Below are 23,715 nucleotides of genomic sequence, written 5' to 3' on the forward strand. Positions count from 1 at the left end.
ACTGCATAAAGTATACACCAACTAAAAAAAACCTTAAACGGGATTAATGTACTACGTGTTTAAAACATGATTGTGATATGCTATCCATTTAATTTGCAGTGAAATTAGTTTGGACGGGTAGATAAATTATTTAGTTGTGACATTATTGCCGTTGTAAGCGATAAGACGCGTTTTACGTTATTTTTATAACGTTGTGGGTTCAGCGTATGAAGGAAAAGAATGGGCTTAGCATATATTAGAAAGAAAGACATTAAGCAGCATTGTTTTTTATGTTATTCATTCTAAAATCTATGTGTGGGCTGTAATAAGTGGGTGGGGCCCAAAAATCCATTACGTCTTTGCCCAGTTTCCATAGAAACACTAGTTTCCGCTGCAGCCCGCGCCAGATTGGGCAGAAGGCATTGCGATCCGTTTTTCCTCTATGATTATATTATAATAAGTGTTTCATGTTTATTCTTTAATTCGTTTGCATTTAATATATGTTGTACAAAAATACCATAGAACAACTACACAATAATTTTAGCGGGGACCACGCTGATCAATATCATTTTCCGCAGCGGTTGTATTAACAGAATGAGACATTTTATAATTTCGTATGCCTGAAAAGCATCGTTTTAAACCAGGGTTTAAATATTACTCTTTGACACAAACATTAATCCTATATAACATTTCGTCGACATCACCCACACGTTACTTGTAACATGAACTGGTAAATTAGCCTTTTGTTTACATTCAGCTGTGCGTGTTCTTCTTGTGAAAATTCGTGGAAAAGGGAGACGGATCATATAAGCTAGTTACTGGATAACCAGCACTGTAGCGGTGCTGCATTGTAAATGGAAAGAAACATGCAATTGATGTCGCGGATGACGCTACCAACCAAAAGGTCTCAAATTCCTGAATAGAAAAATGCCTTTTAAACACACACTATGAATAATGTTATTATACATTCCTAAGAATGTATGTCTATACTTTGATTCTGTTGACTTGAGCGTTCTGATTTGTCCAGTCTAAATTTAACAGCACCCTCACTCGGAAAGCAAGAGTTAGGGTTGCCATGTTGTGGCATATAAATCCCCCAATATCTTCTCAAGATCACCGTGTGTTATTTAGATTTCTATTGTAAAACCAAAACTAAATATCACCCATTACAAATATTTCGTTAGAAAGCAAAGTAAAACAAAAATATAACGTTCCCTAACCGCACCATCAAATAACTTTATAAATACACGTGTTCAAAAGGGTGATTTCAGCTACATAAAATTTCCACAATGAACACAAATGTTTATATTCAGATGTGTATTCAGGTAGGAGGAGATCATATCGGGTAAAGGCTATTAGGCTTAACTAATATCTTACGTAATATGCAACACAGGATTGTAACGATGAATAACACGTAGGGCTACAATAAAGACTTAAGTACTGAATTATTTACATAAATACACAATTTAAGTGTAATCCAAGTGCACGTTATTTAGCGTTGTTACCGTTCATAATAATAAGACAACTGAAATGATCGCGCGCGGAACAGTTATGGTTTAACCTTCCAGTCGGTATCTTATCCTGTGTTCTATCTATACTATGCATTCACATAAACACGATTTTGTAAAACTTTCTATTTCATAGGTCTACAGGAGGTCTACAGGGGTCTCTTTCTTTATTAATGCATCTAATGTATATGTTATTTAAACTTAAGCAGCTTTGTATTCGATTGATTTAGATGGTTGGAAAGTTCTACGATAAATTTTAGATTACAATTTAAGGTTATGCCTCCCCCTGTGCAAGAGATCAATCTATCATATAAGTTGACTACTTCAAGGATAAATGCATTTAAGCCAAGTTAACTATATATACTATAGCGATTATATATACACTGCCATATCAATAAACAGCTTGTGTGCTCATATTTGTACATTGCTAAAATGGTAGAACTGGTTAAAAAATAGCCTTTTTAATGACATATCTTTAACCTCTAGCTGGGGCACAAACCAGGCTGGTTTTTATTAAAACTTGGCAACCCAAAGCAGTTCCAGTTCCTGTTTTGCAGCAGCCAGACAAGCGTGACTCGCCTCTTTGCGGGGCCAATAACGCTGGATTTCAATGGGCAGACAGTGAGTTGCGTCAGTGACCGTGTGCAGTTTTTGTTTTCATCAAACGGTACCGAAGACGGTGCTGCGCGCCTGCAGTAGTAATAGGAGGAAAGGCGTGAATTTTGGGGCAGTGGAGCCCTTTTGACACCAGTGGACTCTCCATCCATAAAATACACCCAATAAGAGGCGGATTGTTTACGTTGCGCTCTTCTGGGAAATTTGCATTGGGATAATATTTTCGTATAGTGTTGTCACCTGACAAGGCGATTTAAACAATATCATGTCGACCGAGAAGCAAAGTATCCCCGAGGCCAATTTACAAGGTGAGTAAAATGCGAGTATTTCCCATTCGTCATAGGGTTGTAGTTTTTAAAGTAATAAATAAAAACGCGCTTTGTAATTCTCTCAAACAATTAAAAAAGGCTTCTTTGATCGCCCTATATAAGTTGCTCTGCTACCACAATCACACCCATTTTGCATAGGTGAAAAACTGGTCTGCTTCTTTGCCTATAGTTGTCTGATAACGAATACAGGCATGTTTATAGCTAGTCTTTGTTTCGGATTTATTGACCGCATTTTCTGTGTTTGTGTTTATGCCGTTACATTATGCACTTTGACTTAAACACACATTTATGTAAGATAAATAAGACGGAGGGACAGCCTGATCCCGGATAGTTTGTCGGCTGTTGGCACTGCTGCATTAGGCAGGTATTTCTGGTATCCTATTGCCTAAGGTGGTTGTGATAAGCTACACAAATAGCTGGATATAGTTCAGTTGGTTCTCCTGTAATAAGTGGGAGGGGCGCTGACGTGATTCAGCCTCTTGAGGGGGGGGGGGGGGGGGGGGGGGGGGGGGGCAGAAAGCGCTATTTTTGGATCATCATTGTTTTCCTTCTGGCTCTAACCTGATTAGCTTGTTGTGAAAACATCGTCAAGCAAGGCCTCCATTATTGTTCTTCATTATTAGTGCGGGAATATATAAACACGCGCGCATATATCTTTTTCAACCCATAACACGGCCAATGCATGACTGCGATTTTATGACCCGCTTTAAATGTGAGATATGCCCGCGATATAAATAAATGATTCGGTGTGTGTGACGGATGCACCCTCCCCCCGTGTGTGTGTGCATAAGGGTCTTGGGTGGAGTTGCACTTCAGCAACGGGGGCGGCCAGTCCGCGGGGGAGGAGCAGGTGTCCGCCTCCGTGCACAGCGGAGACATGGAAAAAATGCTGCTGGACGCGCAGCACGAATCCGGCCGCAGCAGCTCCAGAGGAAGCCTGCCCTGCGACAGGTGCCGGGCCCCGGGACACCTACATCGCGCCGCAGGCGCGGGAAAGCGCACTTATTTTCGTGCACATAGACCGCAGCTGTAGTATTATATGGAAACTTCCAGGGAGAGCTGGTTTTATTACGCCCCCTCCCCCATGCAAACATCTCCCTCATCCTTGTCCTTGAAATAAATGACCTTAAAGTAAAACACGTTTTTAAGATCGTATGGTACAGCAAATCGTGAGACTCCTTCACTGAGTATCGCCACTATTTGAACACAGACAGGGCTGTCTCTGGGTATTGGTGAGGGAATCTCAGATTTTGCTCAAAAGCGTTTTTTTTGCCAATGATCGTGGTCTTGACTGCAGTGTTGCAATTATAAACATGGAATTGGCTGTAATTATAGTGGCCAATGGATTGTACTAAAGGTGATTGTCTCTCATCACAGTCCCCCAAGACCCCAGACGCCCCAGGCTCAAAGAGGCTCAGAGGCACATAGTACTGGGGAGAGGAATAGTTTTCAGGTATATCACATTTATATATTGGATACCTGACCACGAATGGAGATCCAGTCTTTAAACACATGATATTATAACCAAAGGTCCAAAATGAGGAAACTGATGCTTGTTAAAATCCAAAGTTGGAAGAAATGCAATATGAAGTAAGTAACTCACCCCTCCCTGGTAATGGATCCGCGTTCCACTCCGACGCTGAAAGGCCGTGGTGTGACACTGTGTGACGGTGCTCCTCTGTTTTCTGCTCAGTCTGAAGAAGATTATCTCGAGAGGAGACAAGAAGTGGAGACCATCATGAAGAAGAACGCCGACTGGATCTGGGACTGGTCTAGTCGCCCGGAAAATATGCCACCCAAGTGTGTGAAATACGCACCCCATCAACGGAACCGGTTACACGAAAATCCTTTTTTAAGAATTCCCCTTACCTTCCTGCCCTGAGCCCTCTGCTAGTCAAACGTAACACAGTCAGGTTGCAAACTTTATGAAATCAAATATGCATAAAGATGAAAATTTAATTAGGGAAACGTGAACGCTTTGATCCTGTGACCTCTTCCCCTACCAGAGAGTTCCTGTTCAGGCACCCCAAGAGGTCTGGCACCCTCAGCATGAGGAACACCCGGGTCATGAAGAAGGGAGGCATCTTCTCTGCAGAGTTCCTCAAGATCTTCCTGCCATCGCTGCTCATCTCGCACATACTGGCCTTGGGTCTCGGGTGAGTCGACGTCATGGATCAGCAGGGATAGCCCTTCCCTATCAGCAGGGATAGCCCTTCCCTATCACCAGGGATAGCCCTTCCCTATCAGCAGGGATAGCCCTTCCCTATCAGCAGGGATAGCCCTTCCCTATCAGCAGGGATAGCCCTTCCCTATCACCAGGGATAGCCCTTCCCTATCGGCAGGGATAGCCCTTCCCTATCAGCAGGGATAGCCCTTCCCTATCAGCAAGGATAGCCCTTCCCTATCAGCAGGGATAGCCCTTCGTTACACTTTGCGCCCTGGCATTACATCTCCATGTCTAGTTCGCCGCTTCAGCCCGACACGGAATCGTGGTTTTGCACTTAAATGTCCGTTACGGAACAGTGACTTCTTGCCGTTTCTTTATATTGTCTGAAACAAAGACGCAATGTGAAGATATCGTAAGCATCGTTCACGTAAGGTCCAGATGATGAACAAACAGACGTCTGCCTCAAATTATTTGATAATCTGGACTAAAAATAAAGTTCAATTACATTTCAGTACGCTGCAGTTCTGTATATAATGGATGACATGCATCATTTTTTAAGTGCTTACATCACCTGCAGCTTAAGCCAAAAAAAACCCCACATTACTCCTAATATGAAACAACTTCTGTAGACTCTAAATTGCGTATTCACAGTCCAGGGTTTTCTACTAATAATGCTAACGCTAAAACACGTCTTTTTCAATTAAAATGCCAGAAGAACCTTGATAGCGAAGGATTGAAGGTTGGCATTTTAATAATTTTTTCAAATTTGTATTATCTGCTAAACACTACCCAATAAAAATCAACTATAGGAAAAAGTACGAAAAAAGGAATTCGCACTGTGGTCTCAGGTCTGTGCTCGCAGACTCCCAAAGGAGGTGCAGGAGGTGTCAGTAAATGAAGCTACGCGCTTTGCTCCTCCTTCCCCAGGGTCTACATTGGGAGACGGCTGACCAGCCCCACCAGCACATTGTAAGGATGAGGTATCCGAGTGGGATGCATCCATCATCGTTCCCGTCGGCCTGCGAGGCGCCCCTCCCACCCCCGCCGAGTGATGCTTTGTAGATTCCAGTAGGCGCAGTGTGAGCCACCCCCCCCAAGGCCTTGCAGCGCTTGTGTTCTCGTGGATCCTGTCGCCCCGGTAACCGCTCCGCACTTTCGGGCGGCTCCTCTGTGAACGTCCCTCATCCACCCCTGTGCCACTATGCCCCTGAAGGTCCCCCCCCCCCACCAGTGTCAGCTTCAGAACCACCGTCAAACACTGGCGTTAATCGGGTAAATGTTCGTGCCATTAATGTTGGGTAGAGGGGTATCTGGTCTTGAGTAACATGCGTGTGATGGGAGGCGGGGCTTGATGCTGGGACAGTTCTTGCTGGTAAAAAAAAAAATAATAACAAATGGCCAAGCTGGTTATAGTACAAGACATGGAGTAAAGGGAAGCCGTCAAACAAACTCCTTCATAATCTCTGCTTCTGCTAAGTACCAAACTCAAACCACCAAAGGATTATTATTACCGAGGAAAGGATGACAGAGGTCTGCCCAGTAACTGAATGAAAGGTGCAGTAGTAACTGGTTCGGATGCGTTCCACACTGGTCAGTCTGGGCGGACTTGCAGATGTCAGGTTACAGACTCAGGATTGTGACAATTATCTGATACAGCAACTCACCAGAAATCACCTGAATGTTAACCACTATCATCTGTATAGCAGCCAATAGTCAGCATATGTGAATGTAAAGCAGGAAGACCATCAAATGCTTTAGGCTTGACGTTTCATAGCAGTTTTGTAGGAATGTCAGATACTGTAATCGTTACGTAAAAAAATAAAACAAGCTTCACATCAGATGTTGGTGTTAATTAGCCCTTTTTTGGTGGGGTTTTATGAATTTGCCGCAAAAACTGTGGATCACATTAACTTACTTTCTAGCAATTACTTCTGGGATATGCAAACTATACCAAATTAATGCACAGTGCTGTTCTATTAAAGGGAGGGGGGTCCTTTTCTTCAGCTAGACATATCATGGAGAAATTAAGGCAGCTAATTTCAGGACCATCAAATGAAGTGTTCTAATTCAGGTAAACACAATTAAAATTTATTTAACTTTGGTCAAAATAATCAAACAAGTGTATACATTTCCACCATGTTAGCATCATTATTCAACAGGGAACAGGGTCAACGCGGAAAACGTCGGGATGAGGGCGACGTTTCCTCTACGCAAAAGTGTCACGACCAACATACAATAACGTTATACTGTGGACTGTGAGAGTGTCCTGGGTGTTACTCCAGCGCCAACAGTCCGCGATGCTGAATGGCCACCCTTGGCGCGGAGTGAAGACGACAAAAACGAAAACGAACGAAAAGGGGGAAGGTGGCGGGCAGGCTGCAGCCTGCCTCACGCCGAGCTCAGCGACGCCGGCGTGCGGTAAACCCCGAGGGGGGGGCCCCCAGCGAGCGTTTCCTAGAGCGCATGTGTGTAACACCCTTTTCCACATGTGCTAGTAACGTTTTTGCTGTAGAATGGACCGCAATGACCAGCTAGCAGCAATTTTAGAAAACCAGGAAAATCCCACTTAAAAACGGTATTAAAATGCACGTAAGGGATGGTATCCCGTCAAAACATTTAGAGCACGACTTAGACAATCTGTAGTTCTTACACCCCCCCCATGGTTGAGCGGTATTTTTTTTTTTGTTCTCAAAAGCAATACTAATCTCACAATCTCACTAATTCATTGGCGGTGGCCCCCCCATGATACATTTCACATTCATTAGCATTGACCCCGTTTTATCGTGGAGACCTACCTCCGGTGAATTTTTAAATATCGCGGTAATGCCCAAAATACTGCGCCATACTTTATCACTGCCGAAGGCTACCCCCTCCCCAATGGAAAAACAATTAAGGCTGCAAATCCCAAACATGTGGTGGCCCACTGTAACCAAGGTACGCCGTAAGATTGAAGTAGCTAAAGACCAATAACCAGCTTACTGTAGCTTCAAGTAGTTCAAGATGCCCCCCCCCTCCCCCCCCCAGCTACCAAAATCATGGGTCGCTTTCCGTTTCGCATATCTACGGGGTACATACATGCACGGCGATAAAACGTTCGATACATACTTTTATCAAATTTAAAAAGACATTTCTGTAGTTTTTGTTACTTTTATTAAGTGGTTGACACCAGACGGTGTGGTTATATAGATACAGTCAGTGAGTAAATGTTACTATGCATGGAGGGGAAAAAAAAAAATGGAATTGGGGCATGAAAAAAAAAAAACCAAAAAAACAGAAAATTGTCCACTGACCAAAAATGAGACCTGTTTTAAGTTCATAAAAGATAAAACACCGGGGCCTGAAACGACAGCTAGGGGAGGAATGTTAACAGGCATCGACTAGCAAATTTTGTATCAGAAAGGCCAGATATTACAGTAGAGACTACATTTTTACAATAAAAATGTTATTCCTTGGGCATTTCATAATTTGGTCATGAAATCATAAAATGGAAGGCTCCGACTCAAATAAATAACCCTAACTTTTGACAGTTTGGCCTCTGTTGAGTGTTGTCCATTAGTTGTGGCTGGCCTTCTCCGCGTCAGGAAAACCCTTGATACCGCCCCACCCCCCCCTCCCACACCGGAGGCTCAAACACACCACTGACCCCTCCCCCCACCCTCCCCCCCCACAAAAAAAAAAAAAAACAGGCCACCTTTTCTCCTTCGGCTACACAAGGAGAAAAAAAAAAGACGAGTGCATCGAATTCTTCATTAGGACGACAAGAAGGCCCTCTCTTTTACAGATAAACGCCTAGGCTTAACTATGCAAGTACAAGAACCAGCCCGGTGACACTGTGGGCCCTAGTTGATTTTGTCCTGGAATATATACAGATTGTTGGTGGCTGCCACGGCGATGACGTTCTCCTTGGGGTGCCAGGCCGTGTGCAGGATCTTCTTGTTGAAGTCCAGGCTGTCCACGCTGATCTCGTCCTTCTTCCTCTTGCCGCCAGTGCACACCTTGCGGGGCTTGAGCACGGCGCGCGGTTTACTGCTCTCCCGGGATGCTTCCAGCGTGACATCCTTCCTGGTGTTCCTGTCGAACATCCTGAAGAAGTTGTTGTAGGAGCCGGTCATGATGGCACTGCAGGCAGGGAGACGGGCCAGACGGTCAGGCAGAGTCCGAAGGGTCGTCAGAACACGGTACAACTGAGAGGTACTTCGAATTTTAAGCCCCCCCCAAGTAATATTCCACTTACCCATCTGAACCATTCCAGCAGCACTCAAATTTGTCAAAAATGCAGTCATTTTCATACAGTGAGCATAACTTGCTACGGAGGTATTCATGTACCTGGAAGCAGAGTGACAAATCAGCCGTCGCGTGAGCTTTACGCGTAAACGTCCAACGAAATACACAAAACCACAACAACTCGAACAACGTTCGCAGAGAACAGACACTACTGTCAAAATGACCAGCGGGCTGACGATTCACAGTATATCCAACAAAGTGAGGCTGAAAACAAAGTAAGACCCCACATTTCTTACTCCTTTTTATGTGCATTTACAAAAAAAGCTGTTTTCAAGCCATTTTCTTACTTTCAGCTTTCCTTATTGTGCCCAGTGGAAAATGCAGGAATGAAACCTCTTAAAATGCGTAAACAAGCAGATCCCTACCTTTTAGAAACTAATAAGAAAAATAAAAATAAATCAGAATATCTTTAATGTACAAGACGGAAAACAAAAATATCACAGAGATTTACTCCTTTTTATGCATGTACATTTCCATCCATCCATCCATCCATCCATCTTCTGCTTATCCGAGGTACATTTACAATAAAGCCATTTCTCTTTCTCTTGCATTTTATTCCTTATTCCACAGGATCCAGTGTAAAACGCAAAAATAAAATCTCAAAGCAAACCAGAGATTATGCCTATTGCCGCCTCTGGCGTTAACATTAATGAATGATTCTGAACCCCGGGGCACTATTACCCCCCCCAGCGACGGTACACCTCGCGGCTGGCACTGGAGCAGTACCTGGTACGTTTCTACGGGCCTGTTCTCCATGTTGAGGTCCCACACCTTGACCGAGAGATAGTCCCGAGTCATCATGTAACGACCACTATGGCTGAACTTGACATCGGATATCGAGGAGATGATTTCGGAGAAGAAGGACCTGCTGCTCGGGTCTTCAGGCTCCTCGAAGACTGGAAGAGGGTCAAATTGGGGAGGGGGGGGGGGCGGTCTGCGTTACAGAGCTGATGGGTGGTGTGGAAAAAGGACAACAAACATCTAGAATCACAGACCGCGAGATGAAAGAAACACACGATATGTAAAGACAGTACAAAAAGAGGGACATTACCCAGGACACCAACAAGGAGTCTAAATGTAAGGAGAGAATCAGTGCTGCTTAGCGTGAGATTTCACCAGCATACCATGCATCTCCAGCAGATCAGTGTTACAGTATCTAACAAGGCTTACAGTGTCGGGTAAACACACAGAAGTCCTAAAATAAAGGCGTCTCCACAGGAGGTGAACAGCAGATTCCCCATCATCGACACTGATGAAGGACAGAGCTCGCGAACATCATCACCGGGGCTGGGAGAGGGCGCTCACACTTGGTATGCCTGTCGCACAGGGCGGCCGCCCGCATGTCGCACAGCCGGATGGTTCCCTTGCTGCTGCTGTACACGAAGACGTTGCATTGGTGTGGGTGGCACTCTGCAGCTGTGATGACCTCCGTCAGCTCCTCCATGTTGGCCGGCTTGATGTCTACGATGTCTGAGGTCACGTGATCAAGGAGAACCAACCAAAAAACGGGCACCGGTCATAGAACAGGGACAACCGTCGTTCTTACTCTTATCTGACACGCTCACTGTCCCGATTCCCATGGAAACAGCCAAGATTTCAGAAGAAAAGGATACTAAAACTCCTGTCTGTGATTTCTAAGTGCCAAAGGTTTATTCTTAGGTCGTCAGCAGAAAGGTACGTTTCGTGATCGCTATTTACTGAAATGGAATTAATGTGATATGTGTGTGCGTTTGCGAATATCCTCCGAGGGCTCGCCTCCACCATCAGGTCCATCTGCATCAGCACCGGCACCTGAAAGCAGCACAGGGTTACTCAGGGCATCCCGCAGACACTCCGTCTTCCTGACACGAAGCTCGGCGGCGTCTGTGAGGTCCTCGAGCGTGCTACTGAAGTAATTACCTGGATGGTAATTGGTTTTTCAGGGAAAAAAATTAGGCACTAATTTGACACAAATCTAGCTGATCGTGAAAAAGACCCCACGACTATTTGATTATACGAGATCCTTCTGAAGAGGTCGTTTTTTTTTCAGACTGACAGAGGGGGTGACGGGGCCGGATAAGATTTTTAACGTGAAACAAACCCGTAGCGACGTGATTCTAAAGGGATCTCGGAGTCTGCCGTCTTCATCCTTCAGGTTGTAGCCCTCTGCCCTCTTGTCCCTTTCGCTGATTTTCCACAGCTTAATGGTTTTATCTGTGGGACACAGGGACCGTTTTCAGCGTCAGGTTCAAACTGTGGAGGGGGGATTTCTGCACGGGGACGGCGGAGACGCACGCAGGCAGGAGATGCTCTTACCATTTGTCGAAAGCAGGAAGTGAGCAGCATTTTGCTGGGGTAACCACCTAATTTTGTTAATTTTTTCCTCGATTTCTAAGCTTTTCAAATAGTCGAACTCCGGCTCGTGACTCTGAAAAGTACTGTAGACATTATATTCTCCTCTGGAATGAGGCCGGTTTTTACTCTGGGGAAAATGAACAGAAAAAGCCAGCGTTTATGAGCAGTGTTAAAAAAGCAAGTGCGATATGATAAGTGTCGCCCCCTGCTGGTGTGTGGCCACCTCACCTCTTGTTCTCGCTGAAATATGACAACTCTGCCCCCTTTGTCGCCTGTGGCTAGCAGCTCTCCAGAGTAGTTGAACTCAACCGTTGAAATGATGTCCGCTGAAAGAAAGCAAGTTTTTACAACCACCAGAAGCACATAATGCAATTAAAAGACACTGATTCAACTACATGTCTTCATAGTGAACCGCTGTTGTTTTCAGGAAAAACAGGCCAACTCCACTCACACAGATATAAGCCAGAAATCGAACCCAGAGACCTGGAGGGGTGAGGCTACAGTGCTACCCCCTGAACAAGCTCTGTACAAACTCACATACATTTATTGTGTCTGAACTCACATACATTCATTGCACAAACAAACCAAAACAAAAACAAAATCAAAGACCAGCAACCCAGACACTGGAGCAGAGCATAACCACGCAGCTCCTTCCCACCCGGTTTGCTCCGCACCAACTGAGCCCAGATGTCCATTTTATTTATCTGCCCCTGACACCTTTCCTCCGACACGCAGCTTCGCACGCCATCCATTCGACCTGAAACGCGCCGCTGTGTTTACAGCATGAAGGAACCAGCCATTGGTCGGTGAAGAGACACAATTTCTCTCCTCCTCACACCACCACGGGCTGCCACCGCCTCCCAGCCGGACGCTGAAGCGCCGTGGGGTGGGAAACGAAGACGACTGTGACTCATTCCGACGTCACTAGATCTTTTTTTTTTTTTTAAAACTAAGGCAGGTAGATGGGCAACTCTGAGGCGAGTTATTAGAAAATAATGGACCATTAAAATGTGGGAAACACAGCAGGACCTCGGAACATCCGACACTTAATGCTGAGACGGAGGTCCAGCCACAAAGCTTGTGACTGCATGTGCACGCAGAGCGCAGCGAGGCTTCCAGTGATGCAACACCAACTGGCTGCAACAGTTCATAGCGAAACTGCAAAGAAACCCGTACATCTCCTCACTAGCAATTACAAGTTTAAGGACGGCATGACACGGACAAACCCGATCCTCTTCCCATGTGCACAGCGTTGTGGGCTAGCAGGCAAATATACAAGAAGATTTGCACTATAAAAGCCAATGATCCAAGTCAAGCTAAAAAAAATTAAAAAGAAAACTATATAAAGAGAGTCTACCCACGTGAGAAACATCTGCATCGATTTAAAATTACAGAAACGCTGCCAAAAAAAAACCCCTCAACACCATGCTTGTTCTTCTCACAGTCTTATAAGAAAAACAGTGATACGAAAATTGCCATTCAGCAAATTAGCTGCTTTCCAGGAATAGCCCCCCCATCCTTGAGTTCTCCTTAATGCATCCCACAAGCATCCCGCACCAGATTAGTTTCCTTAACTTCTGATCGCTGACGCCAGACGTCCTGTCACTGAGGTCAGGAATAACGCGACACTCATCGCGGTGTCGCTGCTGAAAGGAGATTAGCTGAAGGACAAACAGAGGTGGTGGGGGGGAAATACAAACCAGTGGGGGGACAGAATACAGTGCTCGAGCATCCCAGATGCACAGAGACACCGATATAGAAACAATATCCCCTTTAATCTGCCACTCACTCATCAACAGCAACACACAGCCTTACATGACTGAGGTGCCAGAACATTACAGTGCTTTGGTACAACATGAAGCCAACCACCTGACAGGATGACATTCAGTTGGGTGCCGAAGGACACAGAAGGGAAAGGTGATTTACTGCTGGAATTCTCCTTTATGCATCTCAGAGACGAGTCAATCGGGCATCTTCTGCAGAGCTGCCAGGCAAACAACTTTGCATAGTTTTGTAATTTAGCTGGACAAAAATGATCCACAATCATGAAAAAAAATTACAGAGACGAGGGAAAAAAAAAACAAAAAAACACCAACACAGGTATGTGAATCTGGAATAAAGTTACAGACAAAATTATCACGTGAAGCACAGAACAGACCATCCTAACAGGGATTATAAATCTGTCCTGAATATAAACTGCGACTGTAGAGCGAAACGCACAGACACTGACACGCGCTCGCCCTCCGATGCAGAGCTGTAACCACATTACTGAACACGCCTTTGACAAAGGACCAGCGATGCACACAACAACAAATCAGTGTGGGGGGCTGGGGGGGCGTAGGGGGGGCAGCATCGTACCTTGGTTGAAGGACGCAGCGGACATCAGTGTGGCGGACGAAGGGGCGGAGGTTCTAAACGCCTGCGAGGAGCCGCGGGGAACACATGGCACTGTCGGCGGGGGACAAGCTTGGGGGACACTACCATCCCCCCCTCCCCTGCTGGCGTTACCCTGTACCCGCAGATCGCCCGCGATGCATTCCGGCGGCTCTCTCTCGGCAACGGACCCGAGGACACAGACCCCGAAGCAGGCGGCTTCAGCGCGGCGACTCAGACGAGCTGAAAGCGCGGGGCGCAGTCGGAGGACGGCGATGCAGCTGCGCGTGTGAGAGCAGCTCTCCGCGGGCCGGCCGCGAAACGCCAGCTTTGAGCCGCCCGTCTCAGCACAGGCCAATCAGAGAGCGGCTGGCCTTACCCCGGCCAATCACGAGGGCCCCTTTAGATCACAGGTAATTGTGAGCCATCTGTGTCACTGCTGCTCTCCCCCACCCCCCCCCCCCCCCCCAAAAAAAAAAAAAAAAAACTACTCCCCCGACGCACGTTCATTTGGAGTTAAAAAGGGGGAAAAACCCCCATTCTGACCCTACATCTCGCAGACCGGGATCCAGCATGATCACAAACTGAAGCTTAAGAGCTACAAAAATCATGTTACGTTCAATCAGAGTGACACTAAAAAGCACATTAACAGAGACGTGCATTTCTAATTTTTACATTTCAATTCACAAGCCATTTAGACATCAATGGATTTTGTTATATATCTATGCATGACGTTGGCTCAATACACGCAAGTACAATGACTATGAGACGCTATACAGAGCCTGATATTACACATTATTGTTATTTCCAGAATGGCAGTGACTTTTATTGTTCAACAAAAAAAACTACTACAAAATAAAAGCCTCTGACGTTATGCAAGGACCCGGTCACACGCAGGTATATAATCATGTAAATTAAGTGACTTGTTTCATGAAGAGGCAGCTGGTCACAGCGCTGCTGCAAAGGCACAGAGCGAGTCCCAGCGTCACCCGCTGGCACATCTTTGATGACTGACCTTTGGAGGTTCCGCCCCCCTCCCCCCCCACCCCCACCACCACCCACACTGCACTGGGTTGACTCACGCCCAGAGTGACAGGGAGCATTACATTCACTGTCTGAGAAGCTTTCGTTTAAATTCCATGTATCTGCTTTGTGCACTTCGCAGTGGTACCCCCCAGTGAATCAACACTGGCGTGAGGCTCCATCAGTGAGAACCTCCCATGGATGTACACAAGCGTGCCTGTCACCAGATCATGACAAGACAGTGTTCCCCGAGATGACAATGCTGGACCAGGATGACGGAGACACTACCAACAAGCTTCACATTTGCACAGCCAATGGAAACGTGACCTCAAAAGGACATGTGTGACCGCAGATCATCACACGACTGCCATTTGGTCTGGAGAACATCTCTAAGAGATACTGCATCAGTTTCAACATGCAGATTAAGAATCCCAGACAATCCACATCAGCTCTTGGACAGCTGTACAGCTATATTCCCATTGCGAAAGAAACTTAGATTTTTTTAAGTTAAATAAAACCGATAATCAATTCAGAAACTGAACTACATAACAAAACCACAGAGAACCCACCTGTTCATTCATGACTGTAAATATCACCCATTTGAACCATGACTATGAACAGACACAAATTGCAACATCCTTCTGAAATATCTTGACCTATCAAAAATCTGCCACGGGCATCCCGATGAATCCCACCCAATGCGTTCCCAAAAATAACTGCAGTTTTTAAGTGAACAATTTTAATTCCAATTCTAAAATCTCACTTAAGGCACATATTAAACAAATAGACTTCATTTCTTACACACCTCTTAACCTCTTTCAAACTTACACAATAATGTTTTGTCACACCCTTCCCTTCTGGATAATTGCATAAAATCACCATCCTTTACGATGTTATTAATTAGCTGCTTTAATAATATGCATCCAAATTTGGGATCTTCAACTACATCATTTATAAAGCATAACAGTACTGTTACACATACACCTTGTCCACAATACTCGAGCACAGTGAAATAAAAAAAACACTGCACTCATCACTTGAGCTATTAAACTGATATTAACGTACTACTTAGTTTTTGTAACCAATCAGTTGCATTGGCTGGTATACTAGAAAATAAATCACATGTACTACAAACCAACGCCATGCAGCGAAGACTCATTAGTTAATACTGGAAATCCTGTCCATTGAAACGCGGCCATGTATGTACATGCCATAAAAACCGCAGAGACAGAAGGCAGCGACGTTTCCAATAAAACAGTCATCCATCAAATGATCATCCCGATTACTGGGCAAAAATAGTACTCGTTAAATAGGAAACCGCCGTTCGGTGTGAGAGATTAACGCTCAAAAACCTATAATAAGATTTAAAAGCGTGTACAGTGAGTCTGAGAGCGATGCGTTCTTTAGACGTCACCGTCGAAGCCTTTAGACGTCACTCCAGGGGACTCGATTCGTTTCACAACAGCCTTATTTAAACACCGGGAGGCCGTGTAACTTCAACCATAGCACCCATTTAACGAAGATGCACAAGCACACCAAAAATAAAAAACGTTTAAAGAGTCCAAATGACCGTGACACCTAGTGGGGCTCAGTTAGACCCCGGGGCCTGCGAGCAGCAGGCAGCCAGGGAGCTAACCCAGCGGCAATGGGGACTGAGCCGTGAGGCGCTGCAGTCAAGCCGCACGGCTGCCGGGCACCATCGCGACGGCACTGACACTGTCAAACGTGACTGTCGTGCACGGGAGAAAACGCAAATTAAACAATAATAAAACTTACCTTCTGCCACATCCTCGTCTATAGCTCCTTTCACTTGGGAAAAACACCACTGGAAGTCGTTCCCTCCTCCGACACCTACAAGAAATGATACGAGCGCGATTAGCACGTTTCATGCTGCACGTTGGATCACGGCGCCGCACGTCGCATTTCCCCGCGGCTCCTGGCACCAGCCTGCGAGCGGGAGCGAGCGCACGGCTAGGACTGTGTAACTAGCTCTGTGTAACCAGCTAACTAGGCCGCGCTCCGGAGTGGCGCTAAACAGAGGGCCCCCGCCTATAAAGTTCACTGCCTCACCTGCCATCGCTTATTTTCTCCCGCAGCAGACCTGGCGTCACCGTCGGCCTCTCCTAAGTTTATGTGAGCGACGTCCTTCGCGCCGAAGACCAACCGATCGGGACAGGAAAAGTGGTCGAAAGAGCGGAGAATCAGAGCCACCAGGCTTGCCCGTGATTTTTTTTCCTCTTTCCAAAATGGCGCACACTGCCAGTCGACATGACACGGTGACGTCATTTAATAGACAGTCTTCAAAAGGGCCGCTTCTTCGCGAGCGAGCACGCGCTTGCCCGCCGTGTGTGTGTGTGTGTGTGTGTGTGTGTGTGTGTGTGTGTGTGTGTGTCTGTCTGTCTGTCTGTCTGTCTGTCTGTCTGTCTGTCTGTCTGTCTGTCTGTCTGTCTGTCAACCATTGGGTTCTAGCTATTGGACAATGTAGTTTTTTTTATTTCTAAAACATATAAAAAAAAGATTTTCTCCTATGTGTAAATCCGATCCACAGCAAATCCATTAACACGCATACAACCGAATTACCAAATGAATATTTTCCATTTTTTACCAAATGTAAATGTATTAAAATGCATGTACTTTAGTGAGGTAGAAGGAAATTCGGGTAATGCTCCAGGCACAATGCATTTCAAACGGGAGCGTCTGGTGCTCTGTCGGTCTCTTGCGGAATCTTGTGGCCGGCCTTGGAAATTCAGCTCGCCCACTTGCTTGGGGCGAGTACAAAACAACAACTGAACCCTAGCCCTCTGGCTAGTAAAAAAAAAAACAAATCATGTAGGGTTGTCCAAGTTAACGCGATAGTGTTCATTTTTAAGACGTGAAGCATCATAATTTCTTTGTGGCCCAGCATGTATTAATTTTGATAGACCTATTCCAATGGGAGAATAGTATGAGCAAAGAGACCAGTATTGGCAAGCTAGATTGAAAAGAAATTGTAAGGGGTCAGTAACTGTAATGCATCGCTGAAGCTTCTTAATGTACACTTACAAAAAGTGGATACGAGAACATTTTTGAATAATTGGATGATGGGTACACAGAGGACGCCTCGTATTTGCATTAGACAGCATTACCAGCACTTGACAGGATTTGATAGGGGTCACATTGTGGGTTTGCGTGAGGCCGGGTGCTCATATCATGCAGTTGCCCGGCCTGTGGGACATACAGGTGTCACAGTCGCCCGATGTTGGAACCAATGGGCCCACGAGGGCACCCACACATGTGAAAGTTCCACTCACCCAAGACAGACCACAACAAGGGATGACCGTCGTATTGTGTGCCGAGTGTTACAGAACCCAATGACATCTGCGCTTGCTGTCCGGAGACAGGTGTTTTAAGACTCTGCACAATACCTAATGTCATCCCGCTCCGTGTCTCGACGACGAGCATCTGCCAGACTCTGGGTTCCCCGTCCCATGCGTAGGCTGCCGTTGACACCAGCAGTTTGGAGTGGTACCATAACCGGGAGGCATGGACTGATTATGAGTGGCGTCGTACTGTGTTCAGCGATGAATCTCGGTTCTGCATTACCACGGATGACCATTGTGTGTGCACGGTGGCGCAGAGGGGAGAGGACCAATCCTGCCAATGTTGTGGAGAGACACACCAGCATTCCTCCTAGCATTATAGTGTGGGGAGACATTGAGTATGACATCATGGTGTGGGGAGCCATAGGGTATGACGTCATGCTGTGGGGAGCCATAGGGTATGACGTCATGCTGTGGGGAGCCATAGGGTATGACATCATGCTGTGGGGAGCCATAGGGTATGACGTCATGCTGTGGGGAGCCATAGGGTATGACGTCATGCTGTGGGGAGCCATAGGGTATGACATCATGGTGTGGGGAGCCATAGGGTATGACGTCATGGTGTGGGGAGTCATAGGGTATGACATCATGCTGTGGGGAGCCATAGGGTATGACATCATGGTGTGGGGAGCCATAGGGTATGACTTTAAGGGGTGCTAAGTTGAGGTCCTCCAGTGCTCAGCCAGATTCCTGAATCTTTTCACTGAATTTCCGCAAGTATCAAGGCCCGGGGGGGTGGGGGGGATAGGGGGGTGGCAGTGTGTCTATACTGCCAACTCTGTTGTCCATTTGATCTGACGTAAAACTCATTATGATACAGTCACATGACCTTTCACCAAGTGCAGATTCACTTCATTTCCACTACTCTGTCTGGGTGCTTTTTTGTCACTGAGTATGTTATTATATCTGTTAATTCTGTAAACCTTTGTGAACTATTGAAGGAACCACTGAAGAAAGTAGTGCAGGAACAAATAATGAATAACACGTAAAATATTGAATGTATGTTTGTTCTTCGTTAATGAATTGTGACGCATAATATATCCCAGGCAGTTACTATAGCCTATTTGTTAATTCTGTAAACCGTCATGAAACAACGGAACTATTAATGAATAACAAGTGAAATACTCATGTCATGTTTGTTTATCATTAATGAATCATGACACATCTTCCATCATAGGTAGTGATAGGTATACTTGTTCATGATTTGTATTTGAGTAGTAACTGAGTTACTACCAAGTATTTCTGTCCCCTCCAGTAAAGTGTTACCATGAAAATTACATTGTACATTGTAAACTGGTGAAATTATATCTGGGCTGGTACCATTTTTTAATTAAACTATTAGCAAACACTCTAAAGTTTCACACCTGCATACAAAAAAAAACATCTTACACAATGCTTGACTTATCAAACACGAGTCACCTACACACTTTGTGCGTGCTGCCTATAGGCAAATCGCAGTTTGTTTTTTTGTGTCGGTCTTGGAAATAATTCCTGGAGTTAACATCAGCACGTTCACATTGAGATGCTGAGTTTGCACATTTTTGTCTGGCATCGCTTAAGCCAGAATCAGACGTGTGCTTACTGTACTCAAAGCCATCTGAATGATAATATCTTACAACAACAGTTCTTCCTCTTCGTCTGAATTTGCAACCGCTAATGCCCCTGCCAAAGCTCTGAAGGACACATTATACAATTCCTACCTTTAACATACAGTATATTACGGTTTTCTATCATTACATTTGTGTGACGGGCGACCAAACTGGAAAAGCACAATATCTAACTCATGATCCCATTTTAAATGTATTTTATTAGACAGATTCTACGACATAAATATGGGCGTCTTTGGTTAACACGCTAAACAACTTGTGACTGTTAAAAGAAATTTGGTAATACTCGGGCTCCTAATTCCACTTTATAATTCATTGTGAAAAAATTAATAGCACTGATTTTGCCGTAGTTAAAGAAGATATACCTATTTAAGTTGACTCGTTTTAATTAAATAAATGGATCTTTTTCGTTAAAGCGTAAAAACCATGTTTCAGGCTACGGTATGCACAGAGACCCATGTCATAATTTAAATACTTTCATTCTGTCCTAAAATAAATGAAAGCTCGTGTTTCTCTGTTTGCATTTGTAAGCCTTGTGAATTTCACAGCTATATTGGGTAATTTAATTTAATTGGAAAATGTTTCAGTTTCCTTTCCGTTTAGAATGGTGAAGCTTGCCTTTTCTACTAAAGGCAGGTTAGGTGTCCTGCAGAATATAGGGATCCGAACCCTTGCTGTTATTTGGAACTAAAAGTTGGCTGCTTTGACTGTGACCTTGTTTGTAGATGCTCACCGACACAGATGCATGATCACCCCCAACAGTTTAAAAAAATCGCCTTGTCAAACAGTTGTTTTTGAGCCAAAAAAAGTAGAACTTGCAGGACATTAGGTATTTGGTGTTTAAAGAGAGTAGCTTGTAACCGGAAAGTCGCTGGTTCGAATCCCAGGAAAGGCCTTTCTGCAAGCTGCTATTAAACATCTTTGTATTCTGCCTGATGTGTTCCAGTAAAAACCAGGACAGATGAATAATGAATAAAAATGTCCAAATTAAACAATCATGCAATAATTCAAATGCTGCTTACAGTTGTTTTAGAAAGTTTTTATATCTTTTACATAAAATTTCCACACTGTAATTTTGATTAGAATTGTGATTGTAAAAGAAAAAAAAAAGATTTGGTAGGCAAATCCATCAGGTTTATGTCACGCCTGTCAAGCTGTCATGCAGAGATGGCAGCCATGTTTATAGAGCTGTTACTGACAGGTTTTGTCAAGAAGCTGTCATGTTTTGTACATAAAATGTTCCTCATTCACTTTTATTACCATTGAGAATAAGCCAGAATCATTTGCTGCATTTTCAGAATTTTGGATGTTCCACTCGACATCCATCCATTCATCAACAGATCAATGCGCATAATTGGCGCAGATTTAATGCATCCGTCCTTTTTTTGGCCTCACTTTGGTAAATTCACTCTCAGACACATTGATCAGGCAAGAATGTTCTGCATTCAGAAGGATCAAGCTGTTGTTTACATGTCCAGAATGTCTATCGGTTGTAGAATTGTGATACGCCCTTATGAATTTTTAAAGGAGTTCTGTTTTCATTGATATGGAGAACAAGAAAGAGATACAATTTCCATGTTAAAAGCAGTGATCATGTTACTTAGTTGTAATTTGTGCTGATTTAATCCCAAATGAAATTTCACACACTGGCCAGGAAGGAGCTGCAGTTCCTCTTTGTATCTAATGTGTAACATAGGCTCTGCTGTTGAGGCACCTACAAGATAAACAATGAAACATGTCAATCGTAAGATTTCCTACAGCTTTTGATCAGTTACAATATGTGATGCAAACAATCTTTTTTTTTTTTTTTAATTTTAGAACCTGTTCAAACTGAAGGTGTAAAATTTTGATATTTTTATTGATTTCGTCAGATCAGAATTAAGCCCTGGATGAAACATGCATTTAAACTGCACAAAAATGGAGATCTTGACAGAAGTAAATTTTAAAGAACAAGGCGAAGTAGTAAACAGAAAATAATTAGCCTCTTGAGAAAAGCTTTCAGCCCCGGTTAAACAATTTAAATAGTCTACCTTAATGATTTGGAAAATGAAATCTCTGAAAGGTCGAGGTTCCAAAGTAACACACGCAAATTAAAAAAACAAACTAGTGATGTTGATTAAATGAGGCCCAACAGTATGTTCCAGAATATGTTCCAGTTTTCTTTCCAGTGCCAAGAATGACTCTTACATCACACTTTCTCAGTTGCTGCTGTTGGACCCTCCCAATTCTATTTTCTATGCAGTTTGCATGGTATCCCTTGTCCATTTCTATTTTGAAGACATGGTATTCAGGTAGATATTTGAGATATTTGGGGATAGAACTGCAGTCTTACAACCCTGGTTTGGACTGACCTGCACCCATTCTCACATTATTGCTTAACAGCATTTCCTGGGCTCCGTTCTCGATTTCTGTAATCTAATCTGGAAAAAGTGATATCAAAATATATTATCATCAAATTTAAGGGAATAATCAGCACCGTAACCCTTAACGGTCTGCAGACAGAAGCATAATTGACTAGAAAGCGAGGTCGTTTATTCGCCAACAGATGGCAGTATTTAGCTAATAATGGATAAACCTCACGCGCACTTTTCTATGTTTTCTTTTTAATGACAAGGCTGTAAGTATAATAATAAAAAAGCAAATAATCTTCAGTGTACTTAATAATTTTTCAAACCCCAAAATGTAAAAGTAAAATGCTTGTTTGGACAGCCTAACATAACTGAAAACAAACCTTTTCGATCTAATTATAGCTTGTTGAAACAGAAATCACGGATCTTCTGGAAGCTTGTTTGCTCAATGTATTATTTATGCTATTACCAATTTGCTTGTTAGACTTTAAAGGCCGAGCAACAGCCATGGGACTCTTCTGACTTTAGTCAGTCCAGAGATGAACGTTAACCCTTTTAATACATGCTGTACATTAATTCGCCTTAGTATCTTCTACGGTTTCTGGGTATACACTGCAACCGTAGGGGGTAATGACTTTGTGTAGCCTACATATAACTGATAGGAAGGCTCGTTATTCCAACAAGTTCACAGCAATACAGTGTAGAAATCTTCAAGCCAATACTTAATGGAAAACAATTTCCTGTGTTAAAATTCACGTGCGCCGCCATGCATGCAAGATCGCCGAAAGAAAATGAAATTGCTTAGCATTTATTGCACAATAGTAGAAAAAAAATCACGCTTGTCTGAAAATATCAAGCTTGGAGATACAATCTTTTTCATCAGAAATGTTTGCTTTAATTAACTCGCCGGTTTTGAAAGAGCTCTCAGCTCATCCATGAGCTCTGAAACGTTTAGCTGTCATGACACAGGCTTCCACCGCGGAGTGACTTTATTAATCATCAGTATTGTTATAATCCCAATATGCAGACTTAACTTTCCCGATAAGCAGGACGCTTCCCGTGGGTCAGAAACATTTCTTGAAAGATTTTTGTTTGTCACGGCATGTTATATTAAGTATAATTTTTGGTCACGGCTTGGTGTCGCGCATCTGGTGACGTAATAATTAGTAATTAGGCCTAATAATATGCAATTGGTAATTAACAATAAACGCAGATTACGTACGGCAGAGAGATAATTGGGGATGGCTTTTTCAGTCAGCGGTAGCGCTTAATATTAAGGGTCCAAAGGAAGTGACCAGTGCATCTTAAAGCCCATCTATCAGATTATCTCAGGATCTTTGTACTTATGAGACGTGATCGGGCAGAATCCAGGCAGTCGCGAACACAACTGCAATCAAAGAAGGCTTCTGTTTCTTTAAAACACACATCGCATTGCTGCAAAGACTTCAGTCTTTTCCCACAGCTTCTCAAGACGGTTTATTGATATTCTGTCTTTCACCCACGAGTATGAAGCATCCATTTGACCTTTCTGGAAACTGTTTTAACAATAAAGTTCATTGATCAAACGAGGATGCTGGGATAATTGAAACTGGACATTCATAATTTCGTTCGCACAGAATGGATAAAAATCACTCAGTTTTACAATACATCAGATCCCGTTTAAAGAACGATTCTACACTCCTACGAGAGAGAGTCTATCACTATTCACAAGTTCCAGTAAATAAACACCTACTCAAATTTCAAATATCTAAGTAAACAAGGCAGAAACTGTTCACATAAACTCGTAGAT

General features: G+C 44.0%; 2 protein-coding genes across 2 annotated transcripts; one reads left to right on the forward strand and one right to left on the reverse strand.

Annotated features, from left to right (window-relative positions):
• Positions 1-2,039: 2,039 nt before the first annotated feature.
• On the forward strand, positions 2,040-6,436 carry bnip3 (BCL2 interacting protein 3). Its single transcript, XM_048987810.1, has 6 exons — positions 2,040-2,410; positions 3,223-3,382; positions 3,809-3,884; positions 4,125-4,231; positions 4,438-4,587; positions 5,526-6,436. Exons 1-6 carry the CDS (start codon positions 2,368-2,370, stop codon positions 5,569-5,571), a joined length of 582 nt encoding a protein of 193 aa, XP_048843767.1. The 5' UTR covers positions 2,040-2,367; the 3' UTR covers positions 5,572-6,436.
• A 1,830-nt stretch (positions 6,437-8,266) lies between these two features.
• Positions 8,267-16,938, reverse strand: ppp2r2d (protein phosphatase 2, regulatory subunit B, delta). Its single transcript, XM_048987877.1, has 10 exons — positions 16,683-16,938; positions 16,389-16,463; positions 11,445-11,542; positions 11,178-11,343; positions 10,963-11,075; positions 10,496-10,673; positions 10,188-10,352; positions 9,609-9,778; positions 8,833-8,924; positions 8,267-8,717 (listed from the first exon to the last, which is right to left on the reverse strand). The coding sequence occupies exons 1-10, from the start codon at positions 16,687-16,689 to the stop codon at positions 8,438-8,440; spliced, it is 1,344 nt and encodes a 447-aa protein (XP_048843834.1). The 5' UTR covers positions 16,690-16,938; the 3' UTR covers positions 8,267-8,437.
• Between the last annotated feature and the right edge of the window lie 6,777 nt (positions 16,939-23,715).

This window comes from Brienomyrus brachyistius, chromosome 20, assembly GCF_023856365.1.
Source record: "Brienomyrus brachyistius isolate T26 chromosome 20, BBRACH_0.4, whole genome shotgun sequence".
NCBI classification, from domain to species: Eukaryota; Metazoa; Chordata; class Actinopteri; order Osteoglossiformes; family Mormyridae; genus Brienomyrus; species Brienomyrus brachyistius.